The sequence below is a fragment of the Seriola dumerili genome, unplaced genomic scaffold, assembly GCF_002260705.1.
Source record: "Seriola dumerili isolate Sdu_G_001 unplaced genomic scaffold, Sdu_1.0 BDQW01000756.1, whole genome shotgun sequence".
NCBI classification, from domain to species: Eukaryota; Metazoa; Chordata; class Actinopteri; order Carangiformes; family Carangidae; genus Seriola; species Seriola dumerili.
In genome coordinates, this window is record NW_019175011.1 from 492,151 (window position 1) to 509,213 (window position 17,063).

At 41.6% G+C, this 17,063-nt stretch overlaps 1 protein-coding gene across 2 annotated transcripts in view; it reads right to left on the reverse strand.

The window, feature by feature from the left end:
- The window catches only part of znf385d (zinc finger protein 385D), an 89,368-nt gene that overhangs the window by 20,855 nt on the left and 51,450 nt on the right, over window positions 1–17,063 (reverse strand). For both annotated transcript variants that reach the window (XM_022765803.1, XM_022765802.1), the window contains one exon: window positions 7,490–7,658. In XM_022765803.1, coding sequence (XP_022621524.1) covers window positions 7,490–7,658 — 169 coding nt within the window. The remainder of the gene's footprint in view (window positions 1–7,489; window positions 7,659–17,063) is intronic.

Here is a 17,063-nt window from a genome sequence, read left to right on the forward strand (position 1 = left end):
TGACAATCTGCTCTTTAATAGCTAATATCAGGGTACATTTCCTCAGGCACTGGACTGGAACTGAGAGATGGCGGGCTGTGCTCTGGGCATTTCTCTCTCTCCCTCTTTGCCTTTCTCGCTCTACCTCCACTCTTTCCCCGGCGCCGGGGTAAGGACACACAAACACACACGCAAGAAAACTTGACAGGCGGCCGCTGAGTCATCCCGCTAATCTTTACTATCTCGCCGTGTCCAGCTGTTCATCCATCTCAGAACACACACAGCGTTCAACGGTGAAGTAAAGAACATGGATGCTCTGTGCATTTCACTAAGTCCACCGTGTGATAACGCGATTTCTTACTCATCATTCCAACACGATGCACTTATGTTCTTTGCACATCGGCTTAAACCACTCTGTGGATGGATTTATGAAATCATTCACAATGAGTTTTTTCCATCACATTGGGTAAGAAATGTTCAGTGTTTTCATGTTTCACACGAGCAGTCTTTTTCTTTTCACTTTCTTTAGATAATATTCTTAAAAACCTGCCAACACTGTAAAATCAGCTGATTTTAATCTTTAATATGTAATGTAGAAACATGTTCTATTAATATTAAATTTTTATATTCATCTTAAAATTCCTCATTTTTATTTTCAAAACATTTCATAACAAAATAAAAAAGTGTTTATTCAACTTGTTGAATTAAAGGGGAATTCCACCAGTTTTGCAGCCCAGAGTCTGTCTGCAGGTCCCGACCAGTTCGACCTCCACATGAGGTTTTGACAGGGAAGAAAAATGGCTGGAATAAATAAAAGGCCCGTATGTCGATTGAACATTTTTGGTTGAAGGAAGATGCTGATTGGTTTGTTTGCTCCTGGGAGTGGACGGAGGTAAGTGATACTAAACATTATTGGTCAAATCATTTGTCACTCCACTGAAAACATCTACACAAGCTTTGACTTGGATGTGCAGGTTACCAGGGGAAAGGAAACTGTGGAATTCAACCACCTTTATTCCTGTCATTGTTACTTTGCACATACATGAGCAGGCTCTTCAATATGAGCCACCATTTGTTCATATTTTATAGATTAGTTCTTTTTGTGCCTACAAATGACATATGAGTTCATATTGATGTAAACTTGCTTCTGTTGTCATTTATAAATCTTGTCATCTCTGTGTCATAAAATATGGAAAAAGGTCAGTGCCGTGTTGAAGGAGAGATTCCAGGCTTTCAAACGAGGTATTACATGAATACTGTACATTCATGTATGAAAATATACATTTATCATGCCCGCATATTAAAAATATGAATTTATGAATTACATATGTGAATTTCACTCTCTCTAAACATTAAGGAATCTCTGTTTTAAATATTTTACAGCGTATTTCCACATAATAGCAACAAAAAAATAATAATTCACTGTAGACCCCGCATTAGAAATCAGCACTCGAATGCCACAATCATCAGGTGTATTTCTGAAAACAAGCAATCACATTATATTGTTTCCAGCAACGGGTATGTTGTGCTTTGGAATTTAACGATCTCAGACCAAATACGTTTCTCGCTTTGAATTTTAGAGCAGAAACAAACCCATTGAAAGCCCACTCTGCAAAAGCAAACAGAGCTCTGCCTCCCTGTTGTTTCTGCCTCCTCTCGCTACGGCCATTACTCTTCCCTGAGCTCAGCTTTTCATTAGAGCCAGTTTGTTGTCACTGATATACCGTCAAATACTTCAGGCTTGCAGATAATGCAGCATTTACCCGCCTCGACAATTAATTCTTCTGACATCTGAGCACATTAATATTCATTACCCGGTGCCACTTGTGACAAACCGCCGCCCCCGCACACTGTAGATATGATAGTGAGATGGTGTAGAAATGTGCTCCTGTGTTTTTAAGGGGCACTGAAATGATTAATGGCCATTTGTGTGTTTGGTTATGACGGCTTGTTGTTTAAGGTGTTGGAGTTCTCTGCCCTCTCTACAATGTGTTTACAATTTCTCAGAGCGCCTGAGAGCGTGTTCAATGTCAGGGCTGTGTTGAGCCCATTACAGATGGGTATCTCAGTGACGGTACAGTGGGAGGAGGTCAGCGTCTGAATGAATCCCACCTTTTACTGTTTAGCCTTCTGGTTTTAAAGGAGCTATGTATAAAGAAGACCACAAATACCAGTGTCCACGCCGTATGGACACAAACAGCCTCGGATTAAAGCTAAATATCTACACTTTAAGCTCGTCACACCCACTCCACTTCACACCAGCTTCTCCATTGAGGATCTTTATTTATCTCCCTCATTGCCTGACAGTATCATAGATTATTTAATGACATGTATCCTAAAGACGATATATATACATCTCCCCGACATGTTTGGTATCTCTGGAAACTGAGATCTCTTATAGAGGTTTGACTTGTTGTTTAACACTGAGTGAGATCGATGAGTCATCTTCTCGTTTCACAGATGCAACACGCCGGACATGCGTCACTCTCACATCACTGATGTGAGGTGCCATCTTTTTTTTTCTTCCCCCCTCTAACATTTAGGGAAAAACGCAGCTGACTTACAGTAAGTCCTGTCAAACAAAGAAATGATTCAGACTTAAAGGATTCTCACTGTCTGTCTTAATACAACACTGTCGTGCCTTTATGTGCATTAAAACATGTATATTCCAACGTTTACCTCAGGTTACTATGAAGCTTGAGCAGTGCGAGTTCGACAAAGTGGATATCTTCCAAAGTTACTGTCTTTTTACAACGACATGTTTCCTTTTCGTGATCTGGGGGAACAATAATTTTTTGCACATTTGCACTTAAATCAACTATGTCACACTTCATATTAAATTATTATTTTTTTGTTATCAGAACAAGAACATTGGAAGCATGTCCCGTATGAACAGGACGACTGAGTACAGCCACACATGGGCACCTGGCTGCTGCTTTAAGACAGACAGGAACCTATCCTTCCCCAAAAAAATCTTCATGCTTAGTAAAAATGATCTTTGGTAAAACTACAAATATGAATAATTTGAGAAAACCCAATAGGCTTGAGCCACAGCTCTGTGTTAGAATGGTAGCTCAGTGAAGCGGCTCTTCAGTATATATATAAATATTGAATTATGTAAAGAGAAAATATAACCTGACCGTGACATTGTGAAACAATCCAAAATAGTTTTAAAACCCAGGGTATTATTTCATCCTGTTTCTTTTCACAGCAGATTTTTATTTCATTTCAGCCATTTTTATGTCAAAATGTCCCTTTTTTAAAGTCAGATTTTATTTCACAACATAACTCTTCCTCAGTGATCATTTTATTTCATAAGGACATATTTCATTGTGACATTTGGTCAACAGGACAGAGCCAAAAGCCAGTCACATTGACTGGCTCTGTCCTGTTTGTCTTGATTGGCAAATAGAGACTTTGTGATGACAAGTGGTAAAATAAAATAAATTACATTTGGGTAAAATGATGCTGTAAAATAAAAGCAGACTTAGGAAAAAAAAAGGACATTTGGAAAGTAAAAGTGCTGGAATGAAATAAAACGGTCCAGCAATAAATTCTGTTATTGTGAAAATAGGCAGGATGAATATTTATTCTATGATGTTTTAAATATTAATGTAGTATTGAAAATCTTGGGTCACCATATCTGGCTTTGTGTTAGTTAGTTAGATACCACAGGAAAATTTAGTCACCTCATAACTACTGGCTTATAGTGGAATACAGTATTCATTATTTTTTTCTAAAAACTGAAATTGATCACATTAACATAGAACATGTAGTCTGTGCTGTAATTTGTTTGATTTTTCATACAATCTCATTAATAATTTACAGATCCCATATTGTAGAAAGTGAGATGTCAGTGTCTTTATTTATTAGGTCTAGGTGATATATTAATACTGTGAAAGTATCAAAATGTGCAGTTCAGGGACATATTCAAAAACTGTGTCTTAAAACGAACCGTCAGGACTTCTGTAACTTTGTGATGTCACAACAAAACGGTCGCCACAACTATGCCCCCAGCACGGCCCACCTGGACCCACCATCCAACCTTATTCGATCACTCCGAAAACAGTCAGCCAATCAGAAGAGAGGCTCAGAGCCTCCTCTCTTCTGATTGGCTCACCGACCTGTTGTTACTAGAGCTGCAGAGAGAAGCCTGAGAGAGGAGATGTAAAACTACACTGAGACAGTATTGGTTCTTAAAACTACAAATATATCTTCTCATGAAGATCAAAACTAATAGTAAAACACCATAAAAATGTAAAATATGGGACTTTTAATAGAAAACATGACCATCATAAAAACAAAAGGATATTGTGAAGCTTCTTTCATTGAAAATCTGGACGGTTAACTTCTGAATCTTGGCTGCTCAAGGTTCCCACAGCACATGAACGCCCCGCAGTTCACATCCTTTATGTAGTATAAAGAATAAACAGTGAATATATTGTGTTTAAACAACGAAGAGCTCAACAGCAGCAGAGGGTGAGAAAAGAAGCTCAGTGCATTGAATATGTAATATGTAATATGTAACTGTGTTAGCTTTGTGAAATGTGTTTCTCCTACTATGGATATTAATCAACAGTATTCTTTGATTTGAGTCCTGTCCCATTCAAAAACTGTACAATATGTGATCCTTTTGAAGGTGCCAGGTTAGAAATGCACTGGAGTTGCACGTCTAAGAAATGCATCTCTCGTGTCACAGCCTCTGTCCCTTGTGACCTGGAGACGTCCGAGGTTTGCAGCCAGAGGTTTCATCACATCACCTGAAAGCTGAGAGCGCTCTTACGGTAAATGTCGACAAACCGTGATGTAGTTTAGCTCAGGGGAAGCTTCAGCGCAACTTGCTCCACTTAACGGTTTGACATTTGTATAGCAGCTTGGTAACTCTGTGGGACGCCAGACAGACTGCTGCCGAGTGTAAAGCTCTTAATATCACATAAAGACAAACATATGACATGTTTTAGGAGGAGTGTATAAATCTAAATACTTGTTAATACTGTTTTCTCGCCTATTTAACAAAGAAAAGTAGAAGAACTTTGTTAATTAATGAGCCACAATCACCAAACCTGAACACCCTCTTTAAGACAAGATGAACACCTGGTTGAAAACGGCAGTTTTCACCTCATGCAACCTCTAAACTTAAAGTGTGAACAGGTCAGACTTCGGCAAAATAGGTCACGGTTCACAATGAGCTCCAGAAATGTGCTCCTGATTTAAATACTCGTGGAACATTGGAAGAAGACATGGGTAGAGGCGAAATTAATCCCAGAGTGCGACGGCTCAATGTGTTTCCAATTCCTTTAAAAAAAAAAAAAGGAAGAAAAAAAAAAAACTCGTATTGTTACAGTTAAAGGGGAAGACTTTCATGGGGCCAATTTCATGACATAATAACAGGCAGCTTCAGGAATATTACAGCGGAGGAGACAGAGAGGGCAGAAAGACGTCATCCTCCACAGAACCACTATGAAGCACTGCAGATAAAACCATTTTAAAATAATCTGCATCTGGTTCCTGTCAGGTTGCTGGAAGTTGCGGCTCGTTTTTTTGTTTACTTTTTTCAACATGTTTTCAAACAGGAGGCTCCGCAGAGACTAAGGATCTCTTTCGGCAGACACCTGGCCGAGATAACCGGATTCAAACAGCCACCTGGCTGCAACGTGATGGATATCAAGTTACACAGAGTCAGCATTCAACAATGTGCACTAGCAAAAATGTAATTAAAATGGGATAATGCAAAGGCAAATTCAATATAGGAGGAATGAGGCTCGGAGCACATGCTTATATAAGTTGCAAGGGTTTTTGGCTTCAGATGAGCTGGTGAACAGCAACCACGTCTACAGTCGCAGAGGTTTTATAGCTGCGCTGCGCGGCCACACTCGAAGTCTGGCATCGCACCCTCCACCTCCTGGCGTTATCACACGGCCTCTCTGATCTCTCTCCAAGAACTCCACATCCTTTGCGTGTCTTTGTAATCTCGCTGCAGTGAATCACACAAATGGGGATGATGGCACGCACTTTCAGGCGGCCTCTCCTCAAAGCCAATCGTGGTGTGGCGCTCAGAATGAAACTTCTCCCTCAAGCTCTCTTCGTTCTGCTTCCACGCCACCTGGACAATCGATGCGCAAAGTGGCCCGTGATTTGTGGGTGATTGTTTCCGCAAAAATTAAAACAATTGTTGGACACGAACCGTCCTTTGATTCTGCCATCGGAAATAAAGGAGTTTCAGATGTGTTAGCAGCATTCAGACCGGAAACAGCCCTGCATTTAAATTTAAAAAATGCGTGAGGTTGTGTTGGATGCTTCAGGTGCCAGTGAGACAACAAGGAACTGATTAATGCGTTTGAAGATTTATCAGATGCAGAAACATAATTACAATGCAGAGATGGTAGAAATACAGCTACATGTTACAATGTAATTTACCAGGACTGTGCTTTCACGTATTTGTTAATAATATTAATACAGCTCTGTTAAAGGCATTTAAAGATGCTTTACACAGATAAAATATAATCTCATATAAAAGCATCGGTGACAGCTGATTAAAAATGAAATGCAGCTTTAAAAAGATGAGTTTTGTGTGTTTTTTAAAAGCTGGGGAGGGTGGCAGAGCGTCTGATGTCCATGTGGAGGGACTTCCTGAGGGTGGGGCTAACGATGGAGGAGGCTGTCACTCCTGGTAGTGTTTTGGACATACCGGAGTTTATTGAGAATTTGATCAATGTTGCATCGCGTTGCAGAAAAAAAATCGAATGAGATTCAACATCTTGGTTCCATTGCCCGAGCCCTCCGCATCGGCCCCCATGCTGTATTAATGGAGTGGTCCAATTCAACTGAATGAGTGAGCCACTTTTTTCTGTTGTCTGTGAATGTGAATGTGAATGTGAATGTGAATGTGAATGTGGCCGTAGATGATCTGACGAGACGAGCGCTTCGTTCAGAGCACACTGAGGCCGTCACTCATCCTTCCTGTGTGTCCTGCAAAGATCTGCTGACTCTAAAAATTGAATTTAAAGCCATTTTCATTTCAGCCACAGGAGGCAGGACAGAGATGACAGAGATGTCATCGGCACGTCTGCTCGCTCCCTGCCAATTCTCCGCTCAATTCACACGTCACCTCAATCAGACATTACACAGACTTTGTACATGGAAGCTGGCTCGGTAAAGTCCTCATAATGTCCGCTCCAAGTGATTCAGACATTTGCGTTCTCGCAGCTCACAGCTCCTTCGGGTGATGTCTAGATAAGTTCAGGGTTGCAGTGCATGTGTGAAAGCACTATGTGAGTGCTGAGCCGGCAGCCAGCCATCGGCAGAGCCACAGCCAACACAGGGTTGATATAATCAACAGAGAGTCCATCCAACTCCTAAAGTGATTGCATGCTGTGTGCAGCAAATTTAACATGCCAAATGGGTGGGTGTTCAGGTCCAACATTCATTCTCAACAGGAAAGCAGCAGCTACATAAAGAAAAAAAAAACAAAGACTGTGTTGAGGAATGTGGAGCAAGCAGGAAAACAAACCTTTCCTGTCGGTGCCATTGGGGACCTGCGAGGTGTTGATACCCTTGGCGATCTCCTGGTTGGTGGTTTCCTTGGTGACCACTGAGCCTTTGAGCTTACTCTTCGGAGCATCCAGGGCTTTTAGCTTCTTGGCATGTTTGGTCCCCTTGTAGTGGGCCAAGGCCTGGCTCTGTGAGGAGAACAAATAACAGGCTCGATTTAACGCTGGAAAAGCTGAACACACGGCCAGGATGAAACGAAATATGAAAACTAAAGGAACACAGAGTCAGAGTCAATGAAGCAGACCAAACATAATTATTGGGGGGCCAGTTGATTCGTCTTTCAGTCCAGCAGAAATTGTTATTATTTGATTCTGTTTCTGCCAGTTTTTATTTGAAAACAATAAAAGCCTCCTCTTACAAAGTGAGTAATATACCCAGGTGAAGTAATTGAAGTGCTGTTTTTTCCCCAAAAGGCTTTATATTGGTGAAAGCAACATTTTACATTGACTGACTTGATGTCAAATCATGTCAGAAGTGCAGAGTTTTGCCAAATCAGCCCGTCTTGGTTCCAGCGCCTGAATAGCTGTTTGAGATTTGATTTGAGTGGTAATGAAATGACCATTCAAGTCTGAATATGAAGCTCTTTGCTTTTAATTAGCATACCTGGATCCGGCGTGATTGGGAAAATCGTGTGACCCGTGGTGTTTAATTTATGTAGCGGGCGTCTGCTTTAAAGTCCGAACACGTAGTGCCACCAAGATTCACCTTCACAATAGATTCACCCAGGCACGCGAGAAGTGGGACATATGCAAAGACTTTGAGCTGTCCTTGTTTACCTCTGCACACCTCCCTGCACACATTGCCTGTGGCAAGAACGATGGTATCAGGAGGGATGCAATTGCGCCGAACCACACATCCCCAGAAGACATCTTTATTTATGGGCCACGGTAGGAATATTCACTAAGGATTGCTGGGACAAAGAGACTACTCCAGGTACTATCTCTGCATTACAATACAAGCAAAATATCATTCATGTTTCCTTTTGTTCCTTTTCAGTAAGTGTCCACTGTTTGAGTTTTAATTGTAAGAAAATAAGCTCATGATCTCATAACAAAGCACTCATAGCATTTTGTTTTGGCTGCTTATCACTTAAATAGGTCTAATTTATTTGATTGTGATTGTGAACTTTGGAAAATGACTTGAGAGGGTGCACGAGAGGATTTGACAAGTTAATAGAACGAGATGAGGAAAGAGGTTTGATTACATGAGGGGAATAAAGTTCCCAGAAATTCATTGTTTAATAATTTTGTTGGCGAAGGTTGTGAAATTGCTGAATTGCCTTAAATGTGTTCCCTCCATCCGAGGAACCATTTTTTGGATGAGGCGTCACTTTTTCAAATAGAGTACACATCTTTTCCTGGCACAAAAACAAATCCATTTTGACCTGCATTCATCACTCTCCAGGTACCAAAGACATAACTCATTTTTTTGTCATGAGACCAAGGTGATATGGATGGGTGTTTAATGCGACTACAGCAATAATTCATCTTTCATTAGAGCAATGAAGTGGAGGAATTGCCTGAACTCCAAGTCTGACACGGGGATGATTAAAACTTGGGAGGAAATCATTTGTTTTCCTTGCAGGTGCTCAGTGAGCAGGGGAAAAACATCAAACAGGCCAGACTCGCGGGGTTGTTGTGGGACTTAGAAAGCCTGTCTGAAAACCAAAAGGTCACAGTTTGAATCCCAGTGTATCCATCAACAGACGTGAACCTGTGAACAAGATGATCCCTTCGGGCGTTAGGAGTAAAACTGGAACAAGTGTCAGATAAATGCTGGAAATGTAACCCTGCTGTTAAGTTGAAAAAAAAAAAGTTATCTGATTAATTCTCCCTCCAGATCGAACAAATATTATTTTAGAGAAAGAAAACTGAAACTATCTCACGTGTCTGTGGAGCTGCTTTCCGACATAAACTTCACTTAGTAAATGTTTTTGCCTATTTTACATATTGATTTCATGTTTCAATAATCCATAGAAGTCATGACATTTCCATAAGATGTAATTAATGTCTTCATATTAACGGAGTCTTCAGCGGGACAAGGTTAACGCACAGAGAGGGGTGTTGAATGTTCTTCTTCTGCCTTCATGAAGCTGCACGTTACCGCGCTGCGTACGTTAACAATGAAGTTAATGATGATGTGCAGCCCGTCCTGAAACATCAATCCACTGAGAATGATCACCAACTCTGCAGATCCCACGAAAAAGTGGAACCAGGAAACGAATCAATGTGTCTCTGCAACATATTCGGTCCAGAATGTTGGTGGCGTAGCTGACGAGCTAGCTGCTAACTTGCTAGCTGAATTTCAGGAGCTTTACAAACTGATGACTGGAGGTGCAGCTGTTGGTGCACAGGGAGAAGAGCAGGAGGAGACAGGGCACAGCACTGAGGACATCTGGTGCTGATGGTCCAGCAGTCAGAGACCTACTGCTTCCTGTCAGACAGGAAGTCTGAGGAAGTCCAGGTGCTGGAGGATGAAGTGTTCTGTGGGTGAACTGCAGGGGGTCCAGGAGTGGGTCAGTGATGGCTTTGAGATGATCCTTGGTTTTTTGGGCTCAGGTGCGATGGTGGAGGATTTGAAGCAGTTCAGCACATGGCACGTCTCTAGTGAGATGTTAAAGATGTCTGTGAACACCGGCGGCAGCGTGGAGGTTATGCCCTTTTGAAAAGCCTGTTGACGTCCCTCCCCAGGGTGGAGAGAGTCGTCGCTGTTATGAGCTGATGGATGGAGTCACAGGGGATGGTGTAGTAATGATATTTTGATGTTTCATGTTCAAGTTTAAATACTACATGCAGATAGGTTATCGTTGGTGGTTTGAGTCAATCCATGAAGGCAGGAGAGGAGAGGGGGGGTCCGGTAAAACAAATGAAAGCTTTGTCCAGAAATCTGGAAATTCTCAGGAAAAAAAGAAACCATCTGAACTATCACATGTTTGGAAATTTAATTACAACATCAAACTGGCCATTGTCTGAAAAATGGAGGAGGGAAGGCGAAGTGGAAACTTTAGGTATCAAGACAAGGAGGGGGATGAGGTTCAGGAACATGCTGTTCTGGCTTTTATAATTCAATTAACTAGATGTGATTTAAATAAGACTGACCAATTTCTTCCATAAACAACAGTCACATTTCTGGTGGTCAGACTCGCTCAGAAAAAGGCCACAGGCTGAACGCGGAGGAAAGTTTACAAGTGTCAGAGCTCTTTATGTACATGTTGATTGAATCCTGCTCTCACGAGGCTCCAACAACTTTTTATTAATTTAATATTCAAATAAAATAATCTCCAAAGCCCAACATTGATGTAATGGAGCTTCAATCATTTTTATTTATGGAATAGTTTACTCAGTTCTTTTTCTCTGTGGATTTAATCTGTTTTTTTAATTTTATTATTCGTGGAGTGGAGTTGGAGCCACTTTTATTTGTAATACTGACTTTATGCACCATTTTTAGCCAGTCATAAATCTTTATGACCCAGATTCACGGTGCATATAGAGTTTCGTCGGCAGCAGTATCACAAGGATGACAGTGGCTTCTAGGCAAACATAGAAAAGAATTAAAGCCAATAGTAAAGCAGATTCTAAAGGGTTATTCGCCTTATAATGATTCCCCGTTGTTATTACATCATCACTCCTATACATATGCAAAAACCCACTCACACACATTCTTGCAGATCAGTTATGACCCAAGCAAACAATCTCACGTCGCATCGAAGAGCCATGGCCCATTGTTTTAACCCATAACACCTGGTGTGGGAGCCTCTGCGTCTGTGTGGGGGGGTCAGGTATCACGGGGAAGGAGCCACACCTCAGGCTGATTCATTGTCTGAGTCAAATGTGCTGTGACTGGTGTCTCAACCAAATGGAAATGAACACATTCTTAAAATACATCTTCCTCTGGCACCAGGCTGTAACCAGCACCTGGTCATTTCTCAGTATATTTATATTTCCCCCCTCAGTATAGTCACACCAGAAATCAATGCATAGATTTATGTTGTTGTTGTTGTTTCAGAACTGAGAAAACATCCAGGCATGAATTCATCGTTTAAGAATAAATGTTTGATGCAAAGTAGAAACATTGTGTTATTTTTTTCAGCCATTAAATCAACAAAGTATAAAATACTCCATTGATCCATGCAATGATTAACTGTGCAACATTACTTATCTGCCATTTTCCTAAATTTTAATATGACTTGTACGTGCCATTTTATTATCTGTTATTTATCTATCTTTAGTATTTGTCACTGACGTTTTGCAGTTCAGTGTCTGTATACTAAGAGAGGACTTCTCATCAGATATCGTTATCAGTAAAAGTCCTGTGCTCAACATCCTACTCCTCAGGAAAAGTACTTGTTTTGCAGGAAAACAGAAACTGTCAGAGATGTATTGTTATTGTTAAATCTGATGCATCACTGCCTAAGTAGCAGTTTACTGGAGCTAGTTTTAACTTAATATCCAGCAGCTCAAAACCCAAGAGTTGGGTCTCTCCAAAGGCTCAAAGATAAATGTGGAGGAGGAGTCTTAAGATGATTAATGGGGAAAGAGAAGATAAAACGAAGCTCTGCTGCACATATTTATATTCCTCCTTTTTTTGTAAAAATATAAATGAAACCATCCGAGAGCTTTAGACGGGAGAAGTCTCTTTGGTGGAACAAACTGAAATTGAAATCATGTGTTGGGCTCCTACAACAGACCTGATGCAGCCAAAACCGCTTTAACCTTTGACTGTGTGCATGTTATAAGATCATCTCCTCGGACAATGTTTCCCTTTGAATTGTTGTGCATTAGAATCACTGAAGTGGCATGAAATGGAAATACTTGAAGTAAGTAAAGCAAAACTGTATTTGAAGTAAAAGCTGTATTTTCCATTTTTAGAAAACAAATTTACAAAAAAAGTAAAGCAGACAGTTTCGTTGTCACAAAAAAACAAAAATGCAGTTCAAGGGTAAAATTTACAAAAACATGCTGTGTAAAAACAAGTAGAAAAGAGTAAGCAACTATTTACAAAGAGACTGAGCTCAGAAAAAAATGCTACAAAAACATGAGTGTCCTTCAGTCGACTCCTGTGAACCTCAGGCCTTCTGAGCAAACTTTTAAATGATGCTGCCTTTTTTGCCCACAATCTGGCAACACAGGACCGACGAGAAAACCATGCCCAGAATCATCAAGATGCCAAAACCAATCGCGGTTCCCAAGAGCGAGTAGGAGACTCTATCCATCCACGTCATGATGTACGTCATGCACGGCGTGGAGTAAACCTTGCGTCCGTCCCGCAGAAACGTGCAGTTCCTGGAGCTGTCGGTGCAGTTGCAAGAGTCTGGCACAACCGTCGAGTTTCCCCAATCGACATATCCAACGAAGAGCCCACAGCAGAAGCCGTTCTTCTGCACCTCCTGAAACGACTCGCGCACATCCCTCGGTTGTTCGCTCAGCGGCAGCACGTGCCTCATGCGCTCCTTCGCGAGCTCCTGGGCGGCTTCCGTTCTCGTGATGGCTCCCAACGCGCCCACGGCGAGCAGCATGACGAACATCGAGAGCAGGCCCAGGAAGAACAGCGCCAGCAGGCACCGGTTCTCCCGGATCGCCCCGCAGCAGCCCAGGAAGCCGAAAATCAGAGTCACGCCGCCGACGATCACCAGGAGGTTTATGGCCGGGACAATTTCGTCAGTGATCCGGTAGTCCGCTTGGTTCCTCTGGATGTGCGTGAACAAACAAAGAATAGTGATTCCGCCCACGAAGAACAGAAAGTTGAAGGCAAAGAGCAAGTATTTGATCGCCTTGTTGACCCTCATGGTTCAGCTTTTCTGTCACAGCACAGCCAGTGATCGCGGCGCCACAGGTGCTCAATTTAAGGGGGCTGCCGTCAGTGTGGGCGGGAACTTTTAAACCCCGTTTAACTGTTTTGGGAGAGAAATGAAAACTGATATTGGGTTGGGGGAGAAAAGTTGTTCTCCCAGTTTCTCAAGAGATCCAATGGCACAAACTTTCCGGATGGAAATTTAAGAAATGCTGTCACAAATAGACTTCTTTGGGAAACGGAAGAGGTCGTGCTGCCAGTCACACATAGGAAACCTGAAAATCTATTGTCCTTACACATATTTTACAGCCACGGCCTCTGAATGGATGCAAAATTAATTTAAATTAATTTAAAATGATCCATTTTGTGATTTATTTAATGTATGTATTTGTTTTCATGGATTCTTGGAAAAATCCCTGTGGTAGAAATAACCCTTGTATAAAAGGAGACATGCTCATTTCTTCACGTCTGTTTCAAGTAATCCCCTCTGGACTATCAGCTCGTAAAAGAAAAACCACAGGCCTCAAAATGAAACAGGTTCGATTTACGTAAACATGAGTGAAGATAAAGAGGCACAGAAAGCAGCGTAAATGCGTGGATTGTAAACAGGTATTAAATTGTACCCTGACTGTCCGATGACTCACTCCAACAACAGACTTTAGTCCAGTTTGTGATCTGGACTCGTAAACATGAAATCCAGTAAAGCACAAACATCTCAAAATCTCTTAAAACAGAAAAGCCCTCTTCTCTTTAAGATCTCAGGCCATTAAGTCTGTTTACAAAGAGACTCTCTGCTCCCCCGCAGAGCAGCGAGTGGACGAGTATTTAGCAGAGCATCACGGGCAGGTCCTGCATCATCATCTCAGTCCAAGCTGCAGTTTCACGTTATGATAAACTGTCAGCAGGAAAATAAAGACTCTCCTGCTGAAGCTGTGGCTTAATTAAATTAGGAAAAAAAAACACCCTCTGGGTATTTCAGGGTGTTTATATTTATAACTGTTGATTGACAGGTAAACACTGGCTCTATCTCTGTAATGAAGCATTAGAATTAACAGCTGATGGACAATAAACATATACTGAGATAGATTTCCCCGTGTAAAACATAATAACCTCATCCTTAGTAATCACCGACACATTCAGTGGTAGAAATGGATTGATTACTCCTTTAATGAAAGAGCAGTGACACTGCTATTCAGGGATGCCACTGATTTAACAACATGCAGCCGTGGCAGCGGTTTTCTTTTCACAATTTTTTGATTACTTTCAAAATGGAAATTATGCGCGAGGGAAATCGAAACCCATCTGCCGGTCCATCGGTCAGATTAAGCGAGCTGCTATTAATGCAAAACATTTGATTAGACCGTATTGTGGTGAAGTGTGTGCGAGTTTGTAAACGCCGCCTTCTTTCTGTAATCTGTTTTGAACACTCGAACACTGTGTTGTGATGACAGAGATAAAGACAAGACTCAAGCTTGGGGTTAGGACGAATGCAAAGACTGCACACAGAGCAGCAGACCCTGAATTACAATAAGAAAAAGACTTTCACATTAAAAGGTCCATTTTCAGACATGGCACCATTCAACACCTCAAGACAAAACAGCCACCATACTCAACTCAATCCCCTGTGTTGTTTGGTCATTGTTAAGGTAATGGTACCTCTGGGATTTCTACAGATTGCTCAATGATGTCTCCCATTGACATTTTAAAACTGTTTTTATCCTGCAAAGAAAACAATCGGTCATTTAACACGTCTCAACGACCACATCTGGGTGTAACCTCGGCACGTTCAGGTCCCAGATGCAGGTAACTCAGAATACACTCATTATCACCCGCTGTTAGCTGATCAACACCTCGCTGCTCTGAGCTTTAAAGCTTTAACCCTCTCCGTCTCTTTCTCTCTCTCACTTACTCAGCTTTTAATTGCATTTTGGGCGGATAAAATAAAAAAAGGGGCAGTGGGGTGTGAAGAGGGCAATCTCTTCCTCCAGGTGTTCCACAGAGTCCGACGAGTGGGAGAGTGGTCGTACAGAAACTCAATGTTGAATGACAGAAACCTTCTGAGCCGTTCGAACAACACTGCTTCTACTGCTAACTACTCTACACTGCTCATTTAGACTGCAAGCAGACGCTGGTCCAGACACTTCGGGGGGAGGGTGTCCTCCAGGCCAGAGCCAGTGTGGTCGGTTTATATTTATTTAATACCAGCACAAGTGTCTGTTGCCTCGGCTGCTGTGCAGCCAGGAACTGAAATAAGTTAACTTTGTGTATTGAAATAATGAGAAACTGCAGGGCGTCTCGATAGCTCAGTGGTGAGGGCGAGTCTACAGTCTGACCCCCGGCCAGCCGGGCTGTAAGTCATTCCCCTTCTCTCCGTCTCTCCACACTGTCCTGTCCACAAGACAAGAGCTGTGCCGCACTGACAGCTCCCAGCACATTTCATTTAACAGAGCAACATTTCAACCCAAGTGAGAATTGTCAGGCATTATCAATAATATTGTTATTGACACCTAAACAACTCTTATGTCGACAACTTCCCGAATAGCATTAAAATAAGTGTGTGAAGACTTAACCAGAGAAAAACAAAAACGCAGCAGATTTTCCAGACAATCACCAAACTGTAATCCTCTTCCTCGACCTTCCCTCCTCTCCAATCCAAACATCACAGTTGTGGAAGTAAATGACAAGAAAACAACGCGATGATTCAGACCAACAACAACATTTACATATCAAACAAAACCATTTTCTTGAGATACTGTGGAAACATAAACAACAAGACACTTACAGGATCATTTAATATCTGATTTAATCCTAATTAGTTTTGGCTCAAGAGGTTAAAAAAAGCCATTTCTTACATTAATGTATCACGTCACAGTTTGTCTTGTAAAAGTTATTGTTCACAGATGGTTTAATGCGACTCTCTCCTCTGGATCAATCAAACTCACACGCTAACTGCTTCCCCAGCAGCTACAGCTCTGTGACACTTACTGTTTTTCAAATATCTGTTACTCCATTTGACAAATCAAAACGGCGCAGTTGTAAAAGCGAAACTGCAGCTGACAACGTGTGATTTCTATCAACCTTTTGTCACCGGATCTGCAGTCAACGCCGACACCTACAGAAGACCGAATACACGTGCTGTATTTCAGCTCTGTGCCGGAGCTAAATCCTCCTGTGACTCACCTGTTTCCTCTCAGCTACAGGAGAGATTAAATGAAATACCCAGCAGCCTGTTTAGTGTCTCTTGTTATAAACATCTCTATCAACTTTTATTTAATTTTATTCATATTCCTCATGCATTGTAATGTCATCATCTCAGTACGGTGTTTGTTCATTTGCATATCTGCCTAAGAACCTATTTCTTTATTCATGTGTGTGTTTTTACTACGATAACGTGTGTTAATCACAGAGACTGTCCTGTGACACACAGGAGAGCGGAGGTTCGATCCCCATGTGAAAGTGGCAGTTTATGATGTTTCGATTATCCGTGAACAAAGTCAACCACGTTGTTATTACTGTAACCACGACAACAAAGATCTTCTAACGTTGAGGAAGTACAAAGTTTAACCCAAATCAAGATCTTTTGCAAAACCTCACCAAGCTATGGCCGTTATTATGGTAACCATGGCGACAAATGTGGGTATGCCATTGTCGGTACAGTCATTATTGTAACCATGACAACCTAGGTCTGGTACGCCTGCCGCCGTAGGGGGGCGCTGTTTCAGGAGACGCTCCTGTGGGTGGTA